Source organism: Rhinopithecus roxellana, chromosome 17 (assembly GCF_007565055.1).
Source record: "Rhinopithecus roxellana isolate Shanxi Qingling chromosome 17, ASM756505v1, whole genome shotgun sequence".
Classification (NCBI taxonomy): domain Eukaryota; kingdom Metazoa; phylum Chordata; class Mammalia; order Primates; family Cercopithecidae; genus Rhinopithecus; species Rhinopithecus roxellana.
In genome coordinates, this window is record NC_044565.1 from 43,331,912 (window position 1) to 43,348,096 (window position 16,185).

Here is a 16,185-nt window from a genome sequence, read left to right on the forward strand (position 1 = left end):
GACTGAAAATTTAGGTACCACCCCAAATCTCAATTCTTCCTCTAAATATTTCTGAAGAAGAATGGAGGAAAAGGAATCCAGAGATATTTGTGAGTAAAACTGAGAGGATTTTGTGACCACTAGAAGTGTAGGTAAGAGGGAAAAAGGAATAGAGGATGCTTTTCAAATTCCTGGCTCAGATCACTAAGCTAGAGAAGAAGTCACAGATGGAAAAGTAGAAGAGAGACTGTTTTAAGTCATACTGGGTATGAAATGTCAAGAGGAGCTATTTAGTAGGTAGTAATATGGTGGTGTGGAACTAGAGTGTGAGACCTGGAGTGCAGATGTATGTGGAAGTTACAACAGATGAAGGATTTGGGACCTTGATTGTGAATAGGCTTTTTGGTGCTGTGTCTGGCGGGGAGTTTTGGTGGGGGGCGTAGAAGAGAAAGCCAGTGACGTGACAAGACCTTGGGGCATACCAACATTTAAAGGACTGGTCACTAAAGAGGAACTTAGAAGGAGACTAAGGATTGACCAGAAAAGAGGAAAATTTGGACAGCAGAGTCTTTCAAGCCAAATAAAGAAGGCTTAAGCAAGGTATGGTTAGCATTGCTGAAGACTACAGAGAGATAGGTTAGATGCAAGTAAGTTTTGTGTGGTGGCAGAAGCCATTTGTGTTGGATTTTGGACTGGATGAGTGGGAGGAAAGTGTAAAGTATTTTGAAGAAAAAGAGGTGTTAGAGAATGGTGTGCATTCAAGGAAGAGTTACAGTGTTCTTTGAAGATACCTGTATTTGAACAAGTTAGTTCATTAAGTAGAAAAAACTAGCAGAACATAAATTAAGGATACCACAATAAAGGGATAATTAATTGAAGTCACCAAGTTGATAGCAAGGGAGAGAAAGCACATCTCCTGCAGGGGTTACCAATGGACATTTGAATGAACTACTCTGCCACTAAGAGAGGAGATAGGGATGGGTATGGGGGTTTGAAGACTCAAGAATGGAGAGAGTTGTGCTGGTTTGAAAAGGCCATGTTGGGGAAAACTCAGAGAGGCTTCCTACTTACAGGTAAGTAAAAGTAATTCCTTAGAAGAGTTACTTAATAGTATCAGGAGCACAGCAGAGGTTAGCCAGTAAGTGGGTGAACATTAACTTGTCACTTCTTATACGATTACTTAAAAGTATGTATCTTTGTATCCGGGCTTGGTGGTGGGTGTCTGTAGTCCCAGCTACTTGAGAGGCTGAGGCGGGAGGGTTTCTTGAACCCAGGAGTTGAGGTTGCAGTGAGCTGTTCTTCTACTGCACTTCAGCCAGCCTGACTGACAGAGCGAGACCCTGTCTCTAAAAAATAAAAAATAAAAATAAAATATATCCTTTTAGTTATATTAATCAGGAATTTGAAGGTAATATTGCTACACATGCTTTTTCAAATACATGTTTGATACATTATATTGGGTGATACATTGTTATCAAAACTGTTGGTTTTATTTAACCTATCTTGGAAAAGAATCTACTTTGGTGGAAAACTTCGCTTGGGATGTGTTAAAGTTAAAAAACAGGATGTACTGTTTGCCTGTCATTTACTGATTACAGTTATTTATATTTTGGAATAAAATTAGTACCGACAGTTTGAAGACAAGACTTTGAACAGTATCAATGGTAAAAATTTTATTAACTTGTCAAAATTATATTTGTCCTTCTTTTGTATGTACATGCATATTTGTATTAGCATACAAATACGTTTTTCCTTTTAATTCTGAACAATGAACAAACCATTTTGTCTCATTAAAATTTTAGATTATTATGTAGTTGGCAGCTGAGAACAATACTTAATGGATACCATCAAATAGTACAACAGGTAAGTCGTTTTTAGAAGGTTTATGTTTTAAGTGAAGATATTACTAAATTTATTGTTCTTCAAATATCTACTTTGTAGAATGTTGTAACAAACTGGTTTAATAGTTGTTGAGTTTTGTAGGTTTCATCTCTGTGTATTTTTAAATCTCAGTGTCCTCAGGAGATCTCCAGGTAGCCTTTGTGTTGAAACCAATTTCCATCCTTGAGACTTTAGGTTCTTCAAATGAATTCACCCTTATCCATATCCATCACTACTTGAGTGATTTTTCTTCTGAGACTGAATGGTGGTGATAGGGAAAAAAAACATCACACCCATTTAGAGCTGTGGGATATCTGTGGCAAAAATGGGATGTTAGTCCTAGATTAGCAACGGAAAAGATGTAGTAGAAATAATTTAGGATCATGTGTACTTGCATAATGAGGGGAGATAAAGGTTGCTTAGTGTGTTAATAGGCAGGATTAATTTCTTTATTCTTAATGTTTAGGTTCCTCTACCTGAAAATTCCTTTAAAGAGTAGAAAAAAAGTCAGTTACTGAAGCAAAATAATGACATAATACTACAATTCTTCTTTTAGGAAAATAGTTTTTAGAATTGCATTTCTTTTGATGCTTTATGCGTTTATGTGTTTTTTTTTTCCTGATTTTCTGTATTTCTGTGTCTTAAAGGCAGGTTATTATCTATGATAACTGACAGTCACAGTCACTTTCCCGTAAAGCATTAAAGCTGCAAAGAAGTATAGGAAATAAACTATTTGATTTATAGAATGAAGGTTGTCATCCTGGCAATATAATTACAGAAGTTTTTTAAGGATATGTTCAAATTATTTGTCTGTTTTCTTTCTATCCCTGTCTCCATCCCCTTTACTTTTTATATTGTACACTAAACTTTAAGAAATGCATCTACTGACATATTGAGATAGCATGGGAAAAAATGGTTTATGTAGTCTAATATTAAGATCTATTACTCTGTTTTTCGCCAGCAAGTTATCAAGAGGATTCCTAGAAAAAAATCCCAATTATTTATTCTTCCTTGCCCTCTGATTGGTTAGGTAGAACCCAGTGTTAGTTTAAGTCTTCTTTTTATTTTATAGTCCCAGTGAATATTACTATTCTTTTCTTGTATCATGTTTAATTTTAGTAAATATGGGCCAGGGAGTCAACAGACTTTTTCTGTAAAGAACCAGATAATAAATTTTTCCGACTTAGTAGGCCGTAAGATCTCTGTTGTAACTACTCAACTCTGCCCTTATAGCAACCATCGATAAGAGGTAAGTGAAATCCCAGCACTTTGGGAGGCCGAGACGGGCGGATCACGAGGTCAGGAGATCGAGACCATCCTGGCTAACACGGTGAAACCCCGTCTCTACGAAAAAAAAAATACAAAAACTAGCCGGGCGAGGTGGCGGGCGCCTGTAGTCCCAGCTACTCGGGAGGCTGATGAGGCAGGAGAATGGCGTAAACCCGGGAGGCGGAGCTTGCAGTGAGCTGAGATCCGGCCACTGCACTCCAGTCTGGGCGACAGAGCGAGACTCCGCCTCAAAAAAAAAAAAAAAAAAAAAAAAAAGAGGTAAGTGAATGGGTATGGCTACATGCCAATAAAACTTTGTTTACAAAAACGGTATTGAGCTGGATTTGGCCTCTGGGCTTTAGTTTCCAGACCTTTCCAGACCCTGTCATTTATTGATCATCTGTAATAAACTGAGGGTGGAAATACAATGTAGAAGAAGGGATAGTCAAGAATTTGCTCTACATAGACACACTCAAACCTGAGTTAAGATGTGAATCATAATGTGTTCATGCATTGTTGAAAACAGTGTAAAACTTGAGAATATTTTTTTCTGTAGTTATTTTAAGAATGAAGGATTTCTAGGAAATGGAATCATAACTCTTAAATATTTATTCTACTTTAGAGATTATTTCCTTTTTGCCATTTTATTATATAACAGGTTTTACTTTAATGAATGACTGTCTCTGTTTTGACTAATACGGATTAGTTGTGAGAGGACAAAAATCACAATTGTAGGTAGTCTTTAAGGTCAAGGGAAAAATAAAAAAAGACCGTATTGTTAATTAATAATTGTTAATTTATTGCTCTAACTAGATTTTAAAAATTATATAGAGTTGCCTGATTTTTATATTTTATACTCTTCCCACTCACATCACTTCTATACCTCTTCTTTCTCTTTTTTTTTCTCTTCCTCCTCCTCCTCCTCCTCTTTCTCTTCTTCTTTAAAAAAAGTTATGATTAGGTTGCTAGATTTATAGACATGGTGGTGATACAGAAGGGCGGCAGAGAAGTGCTGGGTAGAGAAGGATGGGTCCCTGGTGAGGGCTCCACCCTCGGGCCTGTGCCCATGGACCTAGGTGAGGACAGGCACCCCTGCCTTCACACTCAAATGTTGCATTTCCCAAGACCACCATGGCCTGCCATACCCCCATCTTGTGCCTATAAAAACCCGAGACCCTAGCAGGCACACACACACAAGCAGCTGGACGTCGAGAGAAATATATCAGAGGAGGAACACACAAGTGTCCGGACATTGAGAGGACATCGAGAGCATGTCAAGAGCACACCGACAGGCTCCAGCAGGCTGGCAGGCCATTCACCCGCAGAATGATGTGGAGTTTGGCCAGGGTGGTTGTAGGAGAGCCTGGGCCACTGAGCAGCCCGACTCCAGGGGAAAACCATTTCCCTTCTGACTCCCACATCTGCTGAGAGCTACTTCCACTCAATGAAATCTTGCAGTCATTCTCCAAGCCCACATGTGATCCAATTCTTCCAGTACATCAAGGCAGGAACCCTGGGATACAGAAAGTTCTCTGTCCTTGCAATAAGGCAGGGGTCTAATTGATCTGGCTAACACAAGCTGCCGATGGATGGCTAAACTAAAAGAGCACCTGTAACACACACCCACTGGGGTTTAAGTAGCTGTAAACATTCACGCCTAGACACTGCTGTGGGGTTGGAGCCCCACAGCCTGCCTGTCTGTATGTTCCCCTAGAGGTTTGAGCAACAGGGCACTGAAGAAGCAAGCCACACTCCCATCACATGCCCTGCAAGGGGGACGAGGGATTCAGTAGTATACAGTGCTCAAGAAACAGAGTAGTGTGAGGTTTTAAGTGACATTCTAACACAGTTTAATATATCTCAACAAAGTAGATTTGAGGACATTAATTACTCTTTCAAAATGAAATTGGTAGGAGTAGTAAGGTTGATGACCAATACTTCTTATACTTTTCAGATGTAGATATAGCTAATCTTTTTTTCACTTCACTTGGGCCTACATTTTATTACAGTTTTAGTGGATGGAATATTTATTGTGCAAATGAAATTAATTGGAAATGTTTTGATCTAGAGGATGCAGCACTCTCCTGATCTAATGAGCTTTATGATGGAGTTGAAGATGCTTTTGGTAAGAATTTTTTTTTCTGATGCTGTTACCATACTGGAAGTCTTTATTTCTTTTCTGTAACTCCTTTAAAAACTGACATTATTAGAATTTGTCTTCTTAACTCCCAGTCATTTAATGTTTTCTTTTACTGTGTACATAAATATAGGTGATGAATTTCTTGAACTGAATGAGGGATGTAACTTTGTGAAGGAACCACTTTGATTGTATCATAAACTAGGTATTCTTGACACTAGTGTTGGGCAGGTGGTGAAGACATAAAATGCACTCCTGGCCTGTCAGCAGGGAGTTTAACATCTAAGAAGAGATTAGGTAGTCCTACTTAAAGATATAATACGATGTATAAATAATTTTGTCTATAGCTACAGATATCTGAAAAAATGTATTAGGCTTCACTTTATGTGTACTGTTACATATATACTGTTTAATCAGAGTTGCATAAAATACTTGATTGTTTAGTTTATCTGTAGATAAACTAAACATTTTTCTTAAAACCCAAGTTCATTTTATTACCCAAATTTTCAACATAAACAAAAGAAGAGGGAAGATTATAATAAATACTGCTGGGCCTGACCAAATTTTAACATTTTGCCAGTCTTAGTTCCTCTTCTACTTTTTTAGAAGAAAGACACTGTAGTATTTTAAAGGAAATTCTGGACATTGTATGTATCCCTCCTTAAATACGTCAGTGTGTATCTCTTTAACAGCTAAGTGCTTTTTATCTGTTTTTAAATATACTGTTATAACCTCAACAAAGTTAATAATTTCTTTTTTTTTTTTTTTTTTTTTTTTGAGAAGGAGTCTCGCTCTGTCACCCAGGCTGGAGTGCAGTGGCCAGATCTCAGCTCACTGCAAACTCCGCCTCCCGGGTTTACGCCATTCTCCTGCCTCAGCCTCCCGAGTAGCTGGGACTACAGGCGCCCGCCACCTCGCCCGGCTAGTTTTTTTTTTTTTTTGTATTTTTTTAGTAGAGATGGGGTTTCACCGTGTTAGCCAGGATGGTCTCGATCTCCTGACCTCGTGATCCGCCCGCCTCGGCCTCCCAAAGTGCTGGGATGACAGGCTTGAGCCACCGCGCCCGGCCAACAAACTTAATAATTTCTTACAGCTGCTTTGTTTGTATTAGTATGCAAACAAGGTCCACACATTATATTTAGTTAATATGTCTCTTAAGCCTTATGTAAAACTTACAAGGTACTTATGTATAACAGCATCTCCTCTTTACCTCACCCTTTTTATTCATGCCATGTATTTGTTGAATAAAACAAATTAGGTGTCCTGTAAAATCTTCTACATTCTGGATTTGGCTTGTAAGATATTCCTGGTTTATCTTTTGACATACTCTATTTTCTTTGTAATCTGGCATTTAGATCTAGAGGCTTCAGCAGATTTGGATTCATTTGTTCTTACGAGATTACTTGGTGCTCTGTATTTATTATATTACATGAGGATGCACGTGATGTCTGATGATTCCTTGGTTCCTCTTTTAATAAGTTTAAGATTGATCGATATGTTTAGATCCATTCAATATAAAGTTCCCCATCAGCCTATCACCTGATGATTTTAGCCTCTAATAATAATCATTGCCTATATCTAATGTTTCATTAGGATTTATAAATGGTAATTTAAAAAATTCCATCATCTGCATTTCTTAGTTGAAAATCTTCTGTAGAGAACTTCTCATCAGTTGTTTGGTTAATTTGAGGTACAGCTCATAACGGAGAGACTGGATAACTGCTTGTTTTCTTTTCCTTTTAAAACAGAAACCAATTTTTAGAATAATGAGTTGGTGCTTAGCAACTGTCACAGAGATCTAAAGTGATTTTTTTTTAAGTATCTTTATGAACTCATAGATTTTTATATATTTAGTTAATTTTTATTTATCATAGTCATTTTCTTTTTGATGCTTAAATTGTCCCATTTTTTGGTCAGTACAAGCCCCTTCATGTTGGCTCCTGAGTTCTTTTAATATAACCCAAGCTTCTTTGCCTTCTGATACCAGTTGCCCCAGGCTCATGTACTCATTTTATCCCATAACTGTAATCAGCCATTTCTCCAAAGAATCATGATTTCTTTATAGGAAATAGTATTTGAATGCCTCAATCTGGAAACTTGAGTGTTCATTGCTGTTACTTCTAGGTTTTTTTCAGTGGACAAAGCTAGGAAAAAATGCTTTTTGGAAAGAATGTAATTATGAGTTTGTATTGATATTTACAATTCAAATGGGCATTATAGGGTTTTTACTTCTTTGCTTATATCACTTTTGCTCTGAAAATGCTGTTTTCTAATGTTAACATCATTGTAGTATGGTTTTTGGTTATGTTCTACTTGTTATATTTCACTTATGCTTTTCCTGTCTACATGTTTATGTTAGTTTATATAAAAATTTCAATACTAATATTGCTAACAATGGAAAGTTTTGATATTTCTTTGTAATTCTTGTTGAGACTATTTTGTTCTCAGCAGCAACTACTGCATATTGATAACTTAGTTGCTAGATTTTTTTCTTGAGTCCTTTTTCAATGCTAGTAAGAACCTTTTAAGGTAGGACTTTGATTAAATGTGTGAGATTAGAATAATAGTTTAAAATTAATTTCTAAAGTTTGAATTTTGATTTATGAGTTTATAAATCCTAATTAATAAGGGTTATCAAAAATTGATTACAAATTACATCAAAGGGCTTAATGTAATAACCCTAAAAACGTAAAGTGAACAAGTGAAGCATGTTTGGTTTACATCTCCTTGACATTGGAGAAAAGTTTGAAACATTTATCTTTTTATTATAATTTTAATAAACAATACAAATACAAGGAGAGACTAGGGGAACCAGAGTAAAAGTATAGGTATCATGTCCCATTAAACTCTTCTTACCAAAAATAACTTTATACATTGTAAGTCACAGCTCTCTTGGCCATTTAATTTTGAACAAACATTTACTAGTTTAAAACTAAAATAAAATTTTGAGATCTCTGATTTACAATATCTATTTAGTACATTTATTCCATTTCTGAATAAAAATGAAATCCTATGTTTTAGCTTTCTTCAGAAATTACGGACAAAGTTGGTGATCTTATTGCTCATTTAAGATAGTATACCTAAAAATATAAGAATTATTAGTGTACTGTTAGGCTGTATTGTTAGTAATAGGGCTCCTATACTATAATCACCAATAAATATGTTGAGAGTGATGCTCACATGAAGTCAGTAGTTATTGAACTTTTTCAGGAAATGTTGTAAATCTTCCATGGAGTTGCCTAGTAATAACTGCATATAGTGGGAGTTCAGTATATATTTAATAAGTGAACAATTACCTATATTTTAAAAAAATCCTATGTGGTAGGTTATTTTATTTCTATATTGGAGCTGAGCCACTGAACCCTAAGGCCTCAAAATAGGAATTGTTAAAGTCAGGATTTAAAACTTCTGTTTGTGAAGCCTTTCTGCTATGTACCTTTCCCTCTTTTCTGTGAAGAGTGTGTTACTTCTCTGCTTTTGCCTTTTTACCTGTTATGGTTCTAGAGTAGGAGTAACCTGTCTGACTCAGAAGGTAGAGTGTATAAATGTCATAAACCTGGGATTGAAAAATGTTTTTACTATTATCCAGGTTTATTTTTACCTTCAATTTTTGTGGATAGCAATAATTAATATTTCAGAATAAAAACGAATTTTGAAAGAAGTGCTATACTATATTAACGCATTTTATTTAATAACTAGTAGAGCACAGTCTTCATAGTGTTAGGTTGGTGTACAACCTAAATACGAATTTATTTTGGTGGCCCATCAGTCTATTTTTAGGCAACATTAAGCATTTATATTATAAAAAAGGCAGCATATACCTTGTCTTCTAGGAGCTTACCCTCTAATTAAATCCGTATTGATATTCTCAGCTATACGGATCTGCTTTCACAGTTTTTTTTTCATCATAAAGCAGATTCAGAACTAAATTGAAGTAGTTCCAGTTAATAGTTTTGATTTTGAAGTGCTGTTTTGTAGTATCTATTCTTTTTAATATGATCTCAATTTAATAGTATCCTATCCTTGTTAAAAAAATTAATATATACTTAAAAAATAAGATTAAACATATACTTAAAAGAATAAAAATTGCAACTTTTTTTAGGATTGTATTTGTCAGAAGTGTTTATAATTTTCAACTTGTCCCTATCTACTTCCGTTATTTATTATGGCTTATTTATTTATTTAATTATTTATTTACTTACTTTTTGTAATACTGTTTGATAGTTCAGACCATATGAACATCTAAGTAATTTGTAGATACATTTATTTTTACTTTCCAAATAAGCTGTTTGTCTAGGTTAGTAACTTCAAAATAATTGGTAATTTTAGCTTCAGCAATTCTAGTAATGTTTTTATATATCTTGTAAAAGAATTTAGTTTTGGTTGGGAGAACATAAGCATTGTAAAGCCATCATAGATAGGCCTAGCAAGGAACGGGACTGTAATCTAGCCAGATGGGTGGCATAGTACTCCAACTTACCTGGTTGAAGAATAGTACAGAGTGTAAGTCAGTGAAAGAAATTAGCATGTAGATATTTGTTCTGATAATGAGGGGTTTTTGTTTGTTAAGATGTGGTTCATAATGGTGTACAAATATGTCAGTTTAGGTAATGTACTTAGAGTTCAGGCCTTTCTTTAGAGGTACTTTTTTAAAAACGTATATATCAAACATCATATTCATGGGAGTAGAGAGATAGTGAAGCCTTGAGGATCAATGTAATAAAAAGTTTTTTTTTTTTTTTTTAATCTCCAGTAGGCATAATAGTCTAGGAAAATATTAAAATCATAAGTTCTTTTCATGGCATAAAAATTGACATTTTGCATGACCTTCAGTGCAGTCCTTTAACTTTTTCTTGTTTCTTTTTCATGAGCAGGGGAATGAGTCAGCCAGATTTTCTATAAAACAATGGATACTTTTGTTAGGCACTAAGAAGATAATGAAATTATGTTTTGCAATCAGGTATTAACAGTTCATTGTCTTGCATTCCACAGCCAATTCAGGTTTTCTTCTTTTAAACAGGAAGTTGCCTTAAAGAATAGACAAGAGCTATATGCGCCACCTCCTCCTCCCCAGTTCTACTCAAGCCTTATTGAAGAGATAGGAACTCTTGGTTGGGATAAGTATGTCTGTTTTAAAATATATTTTAAATGCCTTTGTTTTATACATTTTAACTGAATATATTTCTAGTTTTAGCAATTTATACCTGATTTTAGTCAAAGTGTTTCATTGTAACTAGAGTATTTGATCCTTATTGTTGCTGTGAATTAAAGAGAGGAATATCATCATAAAAAATTGACTTACAAAGTAAAATGCTAAATATAATTTGGAGAAAATGACATTTTTATGTACACAGTAAGATGTTACCGTAATAGATACTTTCACTGAACATACAACTGTATTCTAAATTTTCCATATTTGAAGAGTAGTGCTTGGACACATGAAAGAGGCTGGAAAAATTGCAGTATTTTTGAAATAATTGTAGTTATTTTGGTTAATATACAATTTGGCATGTCTAAATTTACATATATAACATTATAAGTGCTTTTGTAATTTGAGTAGTAAATTTTAGCAACTAGGGTTTGGAAGAATCATCTAGCTTTCTTTGAAAAAAAAGATTTTTTTTTTTAGAAAAACTGATGCATAAAGAAACCTAAGTTCAGTAGACATGTAAGAAGGTTGTTAAAACTTAATCCACATACCACCTGGAAAAAGTATGTGATGATTTGCTTGCTATTCAGTTTCTGAATTTAGCTTCCTTCTTAGTGTGGATACTTTGAAACATTACATTTATTATTAGGTGTATTATAACGTTTCTACTTTGAGCTAAAGCAGCAGTGAAGATATGTCAATTTAGTTCTTATCACTTCTTAACCAGTATCAATAGTATTTTAGTATTCATTTATTATTTCCATTTAGATTGCTCTGTTACTAAGATAAATCAAGGGCTAACTTAGGTACAATGTGAAAGGAATGTGCAATTGTTCACCACTAAGTTTTTCTTATTATGTTTAAACATCTTATTATTCATCTGTTTCTAAACTATTTTCAATGAATTGGCCTTTTGATAACTAACGTAAAAATCCAGAAAGTCAAATCGCCATTTGAAAGAGAACAAGGAACGTATCCTAAGTGCAGAATATATGTCCTTTAATATGTTTTATACCATTACTGATAACTAAAGAAAAACTAAAGACTTAAACATATTTTAGAGTTCCAAATTATTCCCATGTAAATAGTCTAAAATTGCCGTTAAATATGTGATTATTAGAGAAAGAAGAATTATTTTATTTGCCTTTGCCTTCTACTTTCCTTTATATTCCTTAAAAGGCTTTTATTTAGAAAGTTCCTCTTCTTATGTATAGATCAATATTTTCCCTTTTGTTTTAACCACTAAAATTTGACTGAGTGGGCCATACCTCTTTTGGTGCACTTATGTGCAGAGATAGGTTAGCCATTCCTTCAGTCGTGACTTTATTTATGTAGACTTAATTTTTTATGAATGCTTCTTTATCTTACCACCTCCCTGATTAAGAGTCAAAGTGTGTACGATCTGTGCTTGAGCCAAATTATTTAAATACTGGTCTTGATAAAAATTACAGCCTCAGATTTCAACTTAAAACCTTACTAAAATCCTGATCACACGTAATAGTGTTTCACTGTAGATGGACTGCTTAAAGTCTCTAATCTTATTTTATATATTTTCTCAATTTTACCCATCGATCTTAGAACCTAACTACTTTCTTTTGCTCTCTTGTATAGTTGCTCTTGAGGATGCCACTGACTTGGGTTAAAGGATGTTGTATGAAATAGCCCTAAGAAATGCAGTAGGAATTTTAATTTTGGATGTCTTCCATTTTATGATATAGCACTATCTTTATGAGAAGCCATTAAAGAAGTTTTATTCTGTTTCAGATGCTAGAAAAGTCATGCTTTGCCTGACTATCCAACCTGCCACTTAAAGAATAATGTGAACTGTGTCATTGACTGTTCTCTTTGACTTGGCCTCTAGGAAAGTTAGAGTCAAATTTTTGACATGCTTTTTAGAGCCATGCTGGATATAGTATTTATATTTCTGTATGCTAATCTTATCCTGACTTTTGTTCTCCTGTGATTCTTCTCTTCATATCAAGGGTACATGTTATCTATGTGACTCATCACTGTTGATTTTGATCTTGATTACCTGGTTGAGGTAGTATTTGTCAGGTTTCTGCACTGTAACTTTACTGTTTTTTTCCCTCTCGCTATACTGTACTCTCTGGAAGTCACTATGTGTAGCCCACACTTAAGGAGTGGGCAGTTACACTCATACCTCCTTTAGGGCAGAGTATTTAATAGATTTGGAATTTTTCTGCTCAGATTTTGTTCTCATTTATTTTTTCAGTCATTTATTTGAAATACTATGGACTCATGGATATTTATTTTATACTTTGGGTTATAATCTAATACTATTTTACTTTCTTGTTCAATTTGTTCTAGCTTTGGCCATTGAGAGCTCTTTCAGTTGGCTCCTGTGTGCTTTTGACAGGCCCCATCATTGTGGATGTATTTATATTTTTGAGCATTTCCTTACTTTCTGGCACTGAAAGAAATTTTGTATATTTCCTGCCCTTGTCCTAGAATCAACGACTTTTCCAAGGAGTCCTGGTTGCTTTTGTTAGTGAGTGACATTAGAAACCAGGATGTAGGCACTATGGGTGCTTGTTGCTATTGGTATGTTGTTGTTTCTAGAACTTCTTAGCTGAAAAATGGAAAAAAAATGTGTTTATACTAACTCGTGTGTACATATCTGTGAATGTTTTTGTATATAACCATTTGTGTCTCTATTAAGGTAAACATGATTTTATACTGATGTCTGCAACTCCAGTCCATTACCATATGTAGTTTTCTAGCCCACTCACTTGGTATATCTGAAATCTCATATTCCAACAGGGAGAAACCAAGCTCCCATTATCTGTTATCCATTTACTTACTTGTTCAGTTGCAGTATACATGGAGAGCACTATCTGAGTTATTAATCTGTACCCCCATGGATAACAACTTTATCAACTATGCAATGCTTATTTTTATAGATTTTTTTTTGTTGTTTTTTGCTTTTAAAGGCTTCACTCATTTTCACAGTTACTTAGGTTAGAACCATTTCCTCCACCCTCTTCAATGTACTTCTTTCCTGTATTTGTAACACAGATTGTTTTGTCATGTTCTCCGTTTCATCCTGCATTCATTTTAAAAAATGATTTTAGGATCTATAGTGATGCTGCCTTTTTCTTTCCAGATGAGTTTTTTGTGCCTTTTTAATTTTTCTTAATCAGTTTTGCAAGAGCCATATGAATTTTTTGTTTTTTCAAAGACCCACCTTTTAACGTTGTTAATTTTCTCTATTGTATGTTTTTTATCATTAATATCTGCTTATTAAGCATTTATTTATTTATTTTTTTAGTTTTGCTTCCTTTGTAATTTCTTGAGATGGATATGTAGGTCATTGATTTTTTTTCCAATTTATCTTATGTTGTTATATATTAATTTAAGGCTGTAAATTTGTAAGCAATCTTAGCTAGATTCCGTAAGTTTTGATGTTACATTTTTATTACTGTCAGTTAAAAATGTTAATTTTCATTGTGATTTCTTTTGGCTTATTTAGTATATCTCTTAATTTTCAAACAACTGGAGATTTTTGGGTTATTGAATTCCAGTTTAAGTCTGCTTTTATCAGAAATCATCCTTTTAATTATCTCAATACTTTGAAGTTTCCTGAGGCTTGCTTTATCACCCAGCATCTTGTCAATTTTGGTATGTGTTCTGTTTCCACTCAAAAAGAGTACGTAATCTCTTGTTGGGTATAGTGCTTTACTTTTATTCATTCCTCACATTTGTTATGTGTGTCAGATATCCTGTATGTTTAATGATGTATTTGGTTTTTTGTCTGCTTGTCCTAAGATCTCTGGAGAGAGCTGTGTTAAATTTTCCCAATATGATTGTGAATTTTTGGAATTGTTTTTGTTCCCCAAAATTTGCTTTATGTCTGTTTACAGTCATGTTATTGGGTGCATACAGATTTATAATTGCTCTATCTTCCTTGTTGGTTTTCCCTTTTATTATTAGGACATGTTTCTTTTCTTCTCTAGAAATATTATTGTCTTAATGTCTACTTTGTTATAACTTCACAAGCTAATTAATTACATATTTTAAAACTACTCTTTACCATTTGCATCTTTTAAAACAGATTTTAATGCTTTGTTGAAATTCTTCATCTTTTTCTCTATTTTCTTCTTTTTTTTTTTTTTTTTGAGGCGGAGTCTCGCTCTGTCGCCCAGGCTGGAGTGCAGTGGCGCAATCTCGGCTCACTGTAAGCTCCGCCTCCCGGGTTCACGCCATTCTCCTGCCTCAGCCTCCCGAGTAGCTGGGATTACAGGCGCCCGCCACCTCGCCCAGCTAGTTTTTTGTATTTTTAGTAGAGACGGGGTTTCACCATGTTAGCCAGGATGGTCTCGATCTCCTGACCTCGTGATCCGCCCGTCTCGGCCTCCCAAAGTGCTGGGATTACAGGCTTGAGCCACCGCGCCCGGCCTCTATTTTCTTTCATAGTTTTAAAATATTTTTCTTGCTGGCAGCCACCAGAAACTTGAAGAGGCAAGGAATAGATTCTCTCCTAGAGCCTCCAGAGGGAGCACATCTTTGCTGACATCTTGATGAGAGAATAAGTTCCTGTTGTTTTAGCCAAATATATGTGTGTGTGTGTGTGTGTGTGTATTTTTTTCCTAAGTCCTATCTTCTGGATCCCTTTTTGTTGTTTTTATTTCTCTTTATTTCAGTCCTACAGAGTCTGCAATTCCTTATTCCCCTCTGCTGCCAAAGGTGAAATAATTTTTTTTTTTTTATACTTTAAGTTCTAGGGTACATGTGCACAACATGCGGGTTTGTTACATATGTATACTTGTGTCGTGTCGGTGTGCTGCACCCATCAACTCGTCAGCACCCATCAACTCGTCATTTACATCAGGTATAATTCCCAATGCCATCCCTCCCCCCTCCCCCCTCCCCATGATAGGCTCTGGTGTGTGATGTTCCCCTTCCCAAGTCCAAGTGATCTCATTGTTCAGTTCCCACCTATGAGTGAGAACATGTGGTGTTTGGTTTTCTGTTCTTGCGATAGTTTGCTGAGAATGATGGTTTCCAGCTGCATCCATGTCCCTACAAAGGACGCAAACTCATCCTTTTTTATGGCTGCATAGTATTCCATGGTGTATATGTGCCACATTTTCTTAATCCAGTCTGTCACTGATGGACATTTGGGTTGATTCCAAGTCTTTGCTATTGTGAATAGTGCCACAATAAACATACGTGTGCATGTGTCTTTACAGCAGCATGATTTATAATCCTTTGGGTATATACCCAGTAATGGGATGGCTGGGTCCTATGGTATTTCTAGTTCTAGATCCTTGAGGTATCACCATACTGTTTTCCACAATGGTTGAACTAGTTTACAATCCCACCAAGAGTGTAAAAGTGTTCCTATTTCTCCACATCCTCTCCAGCACCTGTTGTTTCCTGACTTTTGAATGATTGCCATTCTAACTGGTGTGAGATGGTATCTCATTGTGGTTTTGATTTGCATTTCTCTGATGGCCAGTGATGATGAGCATTTTTTCCTGTGTCTGTTGGCTGTACGAATGTCTTCTTTTGAGAAGTGTCTATTCATATCCTTTGCCCACTTTTTGATGGGTTTGTTTGTTTTTTTCTTGTAAATTTGTTTGAGTTCTTTGTAGGTTCTGGATATTAGCCCTTTGTCAGATGAGTAGATTGCAAAACTTTTCTCCCATTCTGTAGGTTGCCTGTTCACTCTGATGGTAGTGTCTTTTGCTGTGCAGAAGCTCTTTAGTTTAATTAGATCCCATTTGTCAATTTTGGCTTTTGTTGCCGT

The 16,185-nt window shown here is 35.2% G+C and overlaps 1 protein-coding gene across 8 annotated transcripts in view; it reads left to right on the plus strand.

Annotated features, from left to right (window-relative positions):
- The window catches only part of FANCL (FA complementation group L), a 78,490-nt gene that overhangs the window by 9,762 nt on the left and 52,543 nt on the right, over positions 1-16,185 (plus strand). For 6 of the 8 annotated variants that reach the window (XM_030920943.1, XM_010377669.2, XM_030920944.1 and 3 more), the window contains 3 exons: positions 1,782-1,842; positions 5,198-5,254; positions 10,287-10,387. In XM_030920943.1, coding sequence (XP_030776803.1) covers positions 1,782-1,842; positions 5,198-5,254; positions 10,287-10,387 — 219 coding nt within the window. Of the gene's footprint in view, positions 1-1,781; positions 1,843-3,093; positions 3,110-5,197; positions 5,255-10,286; positions 10,388-16,185 lie in introns of all 8 variants that reach the window. The other 2 variants (XM_030920948.1, XM_030920949.1) reach the window with 1 other exon arrangement.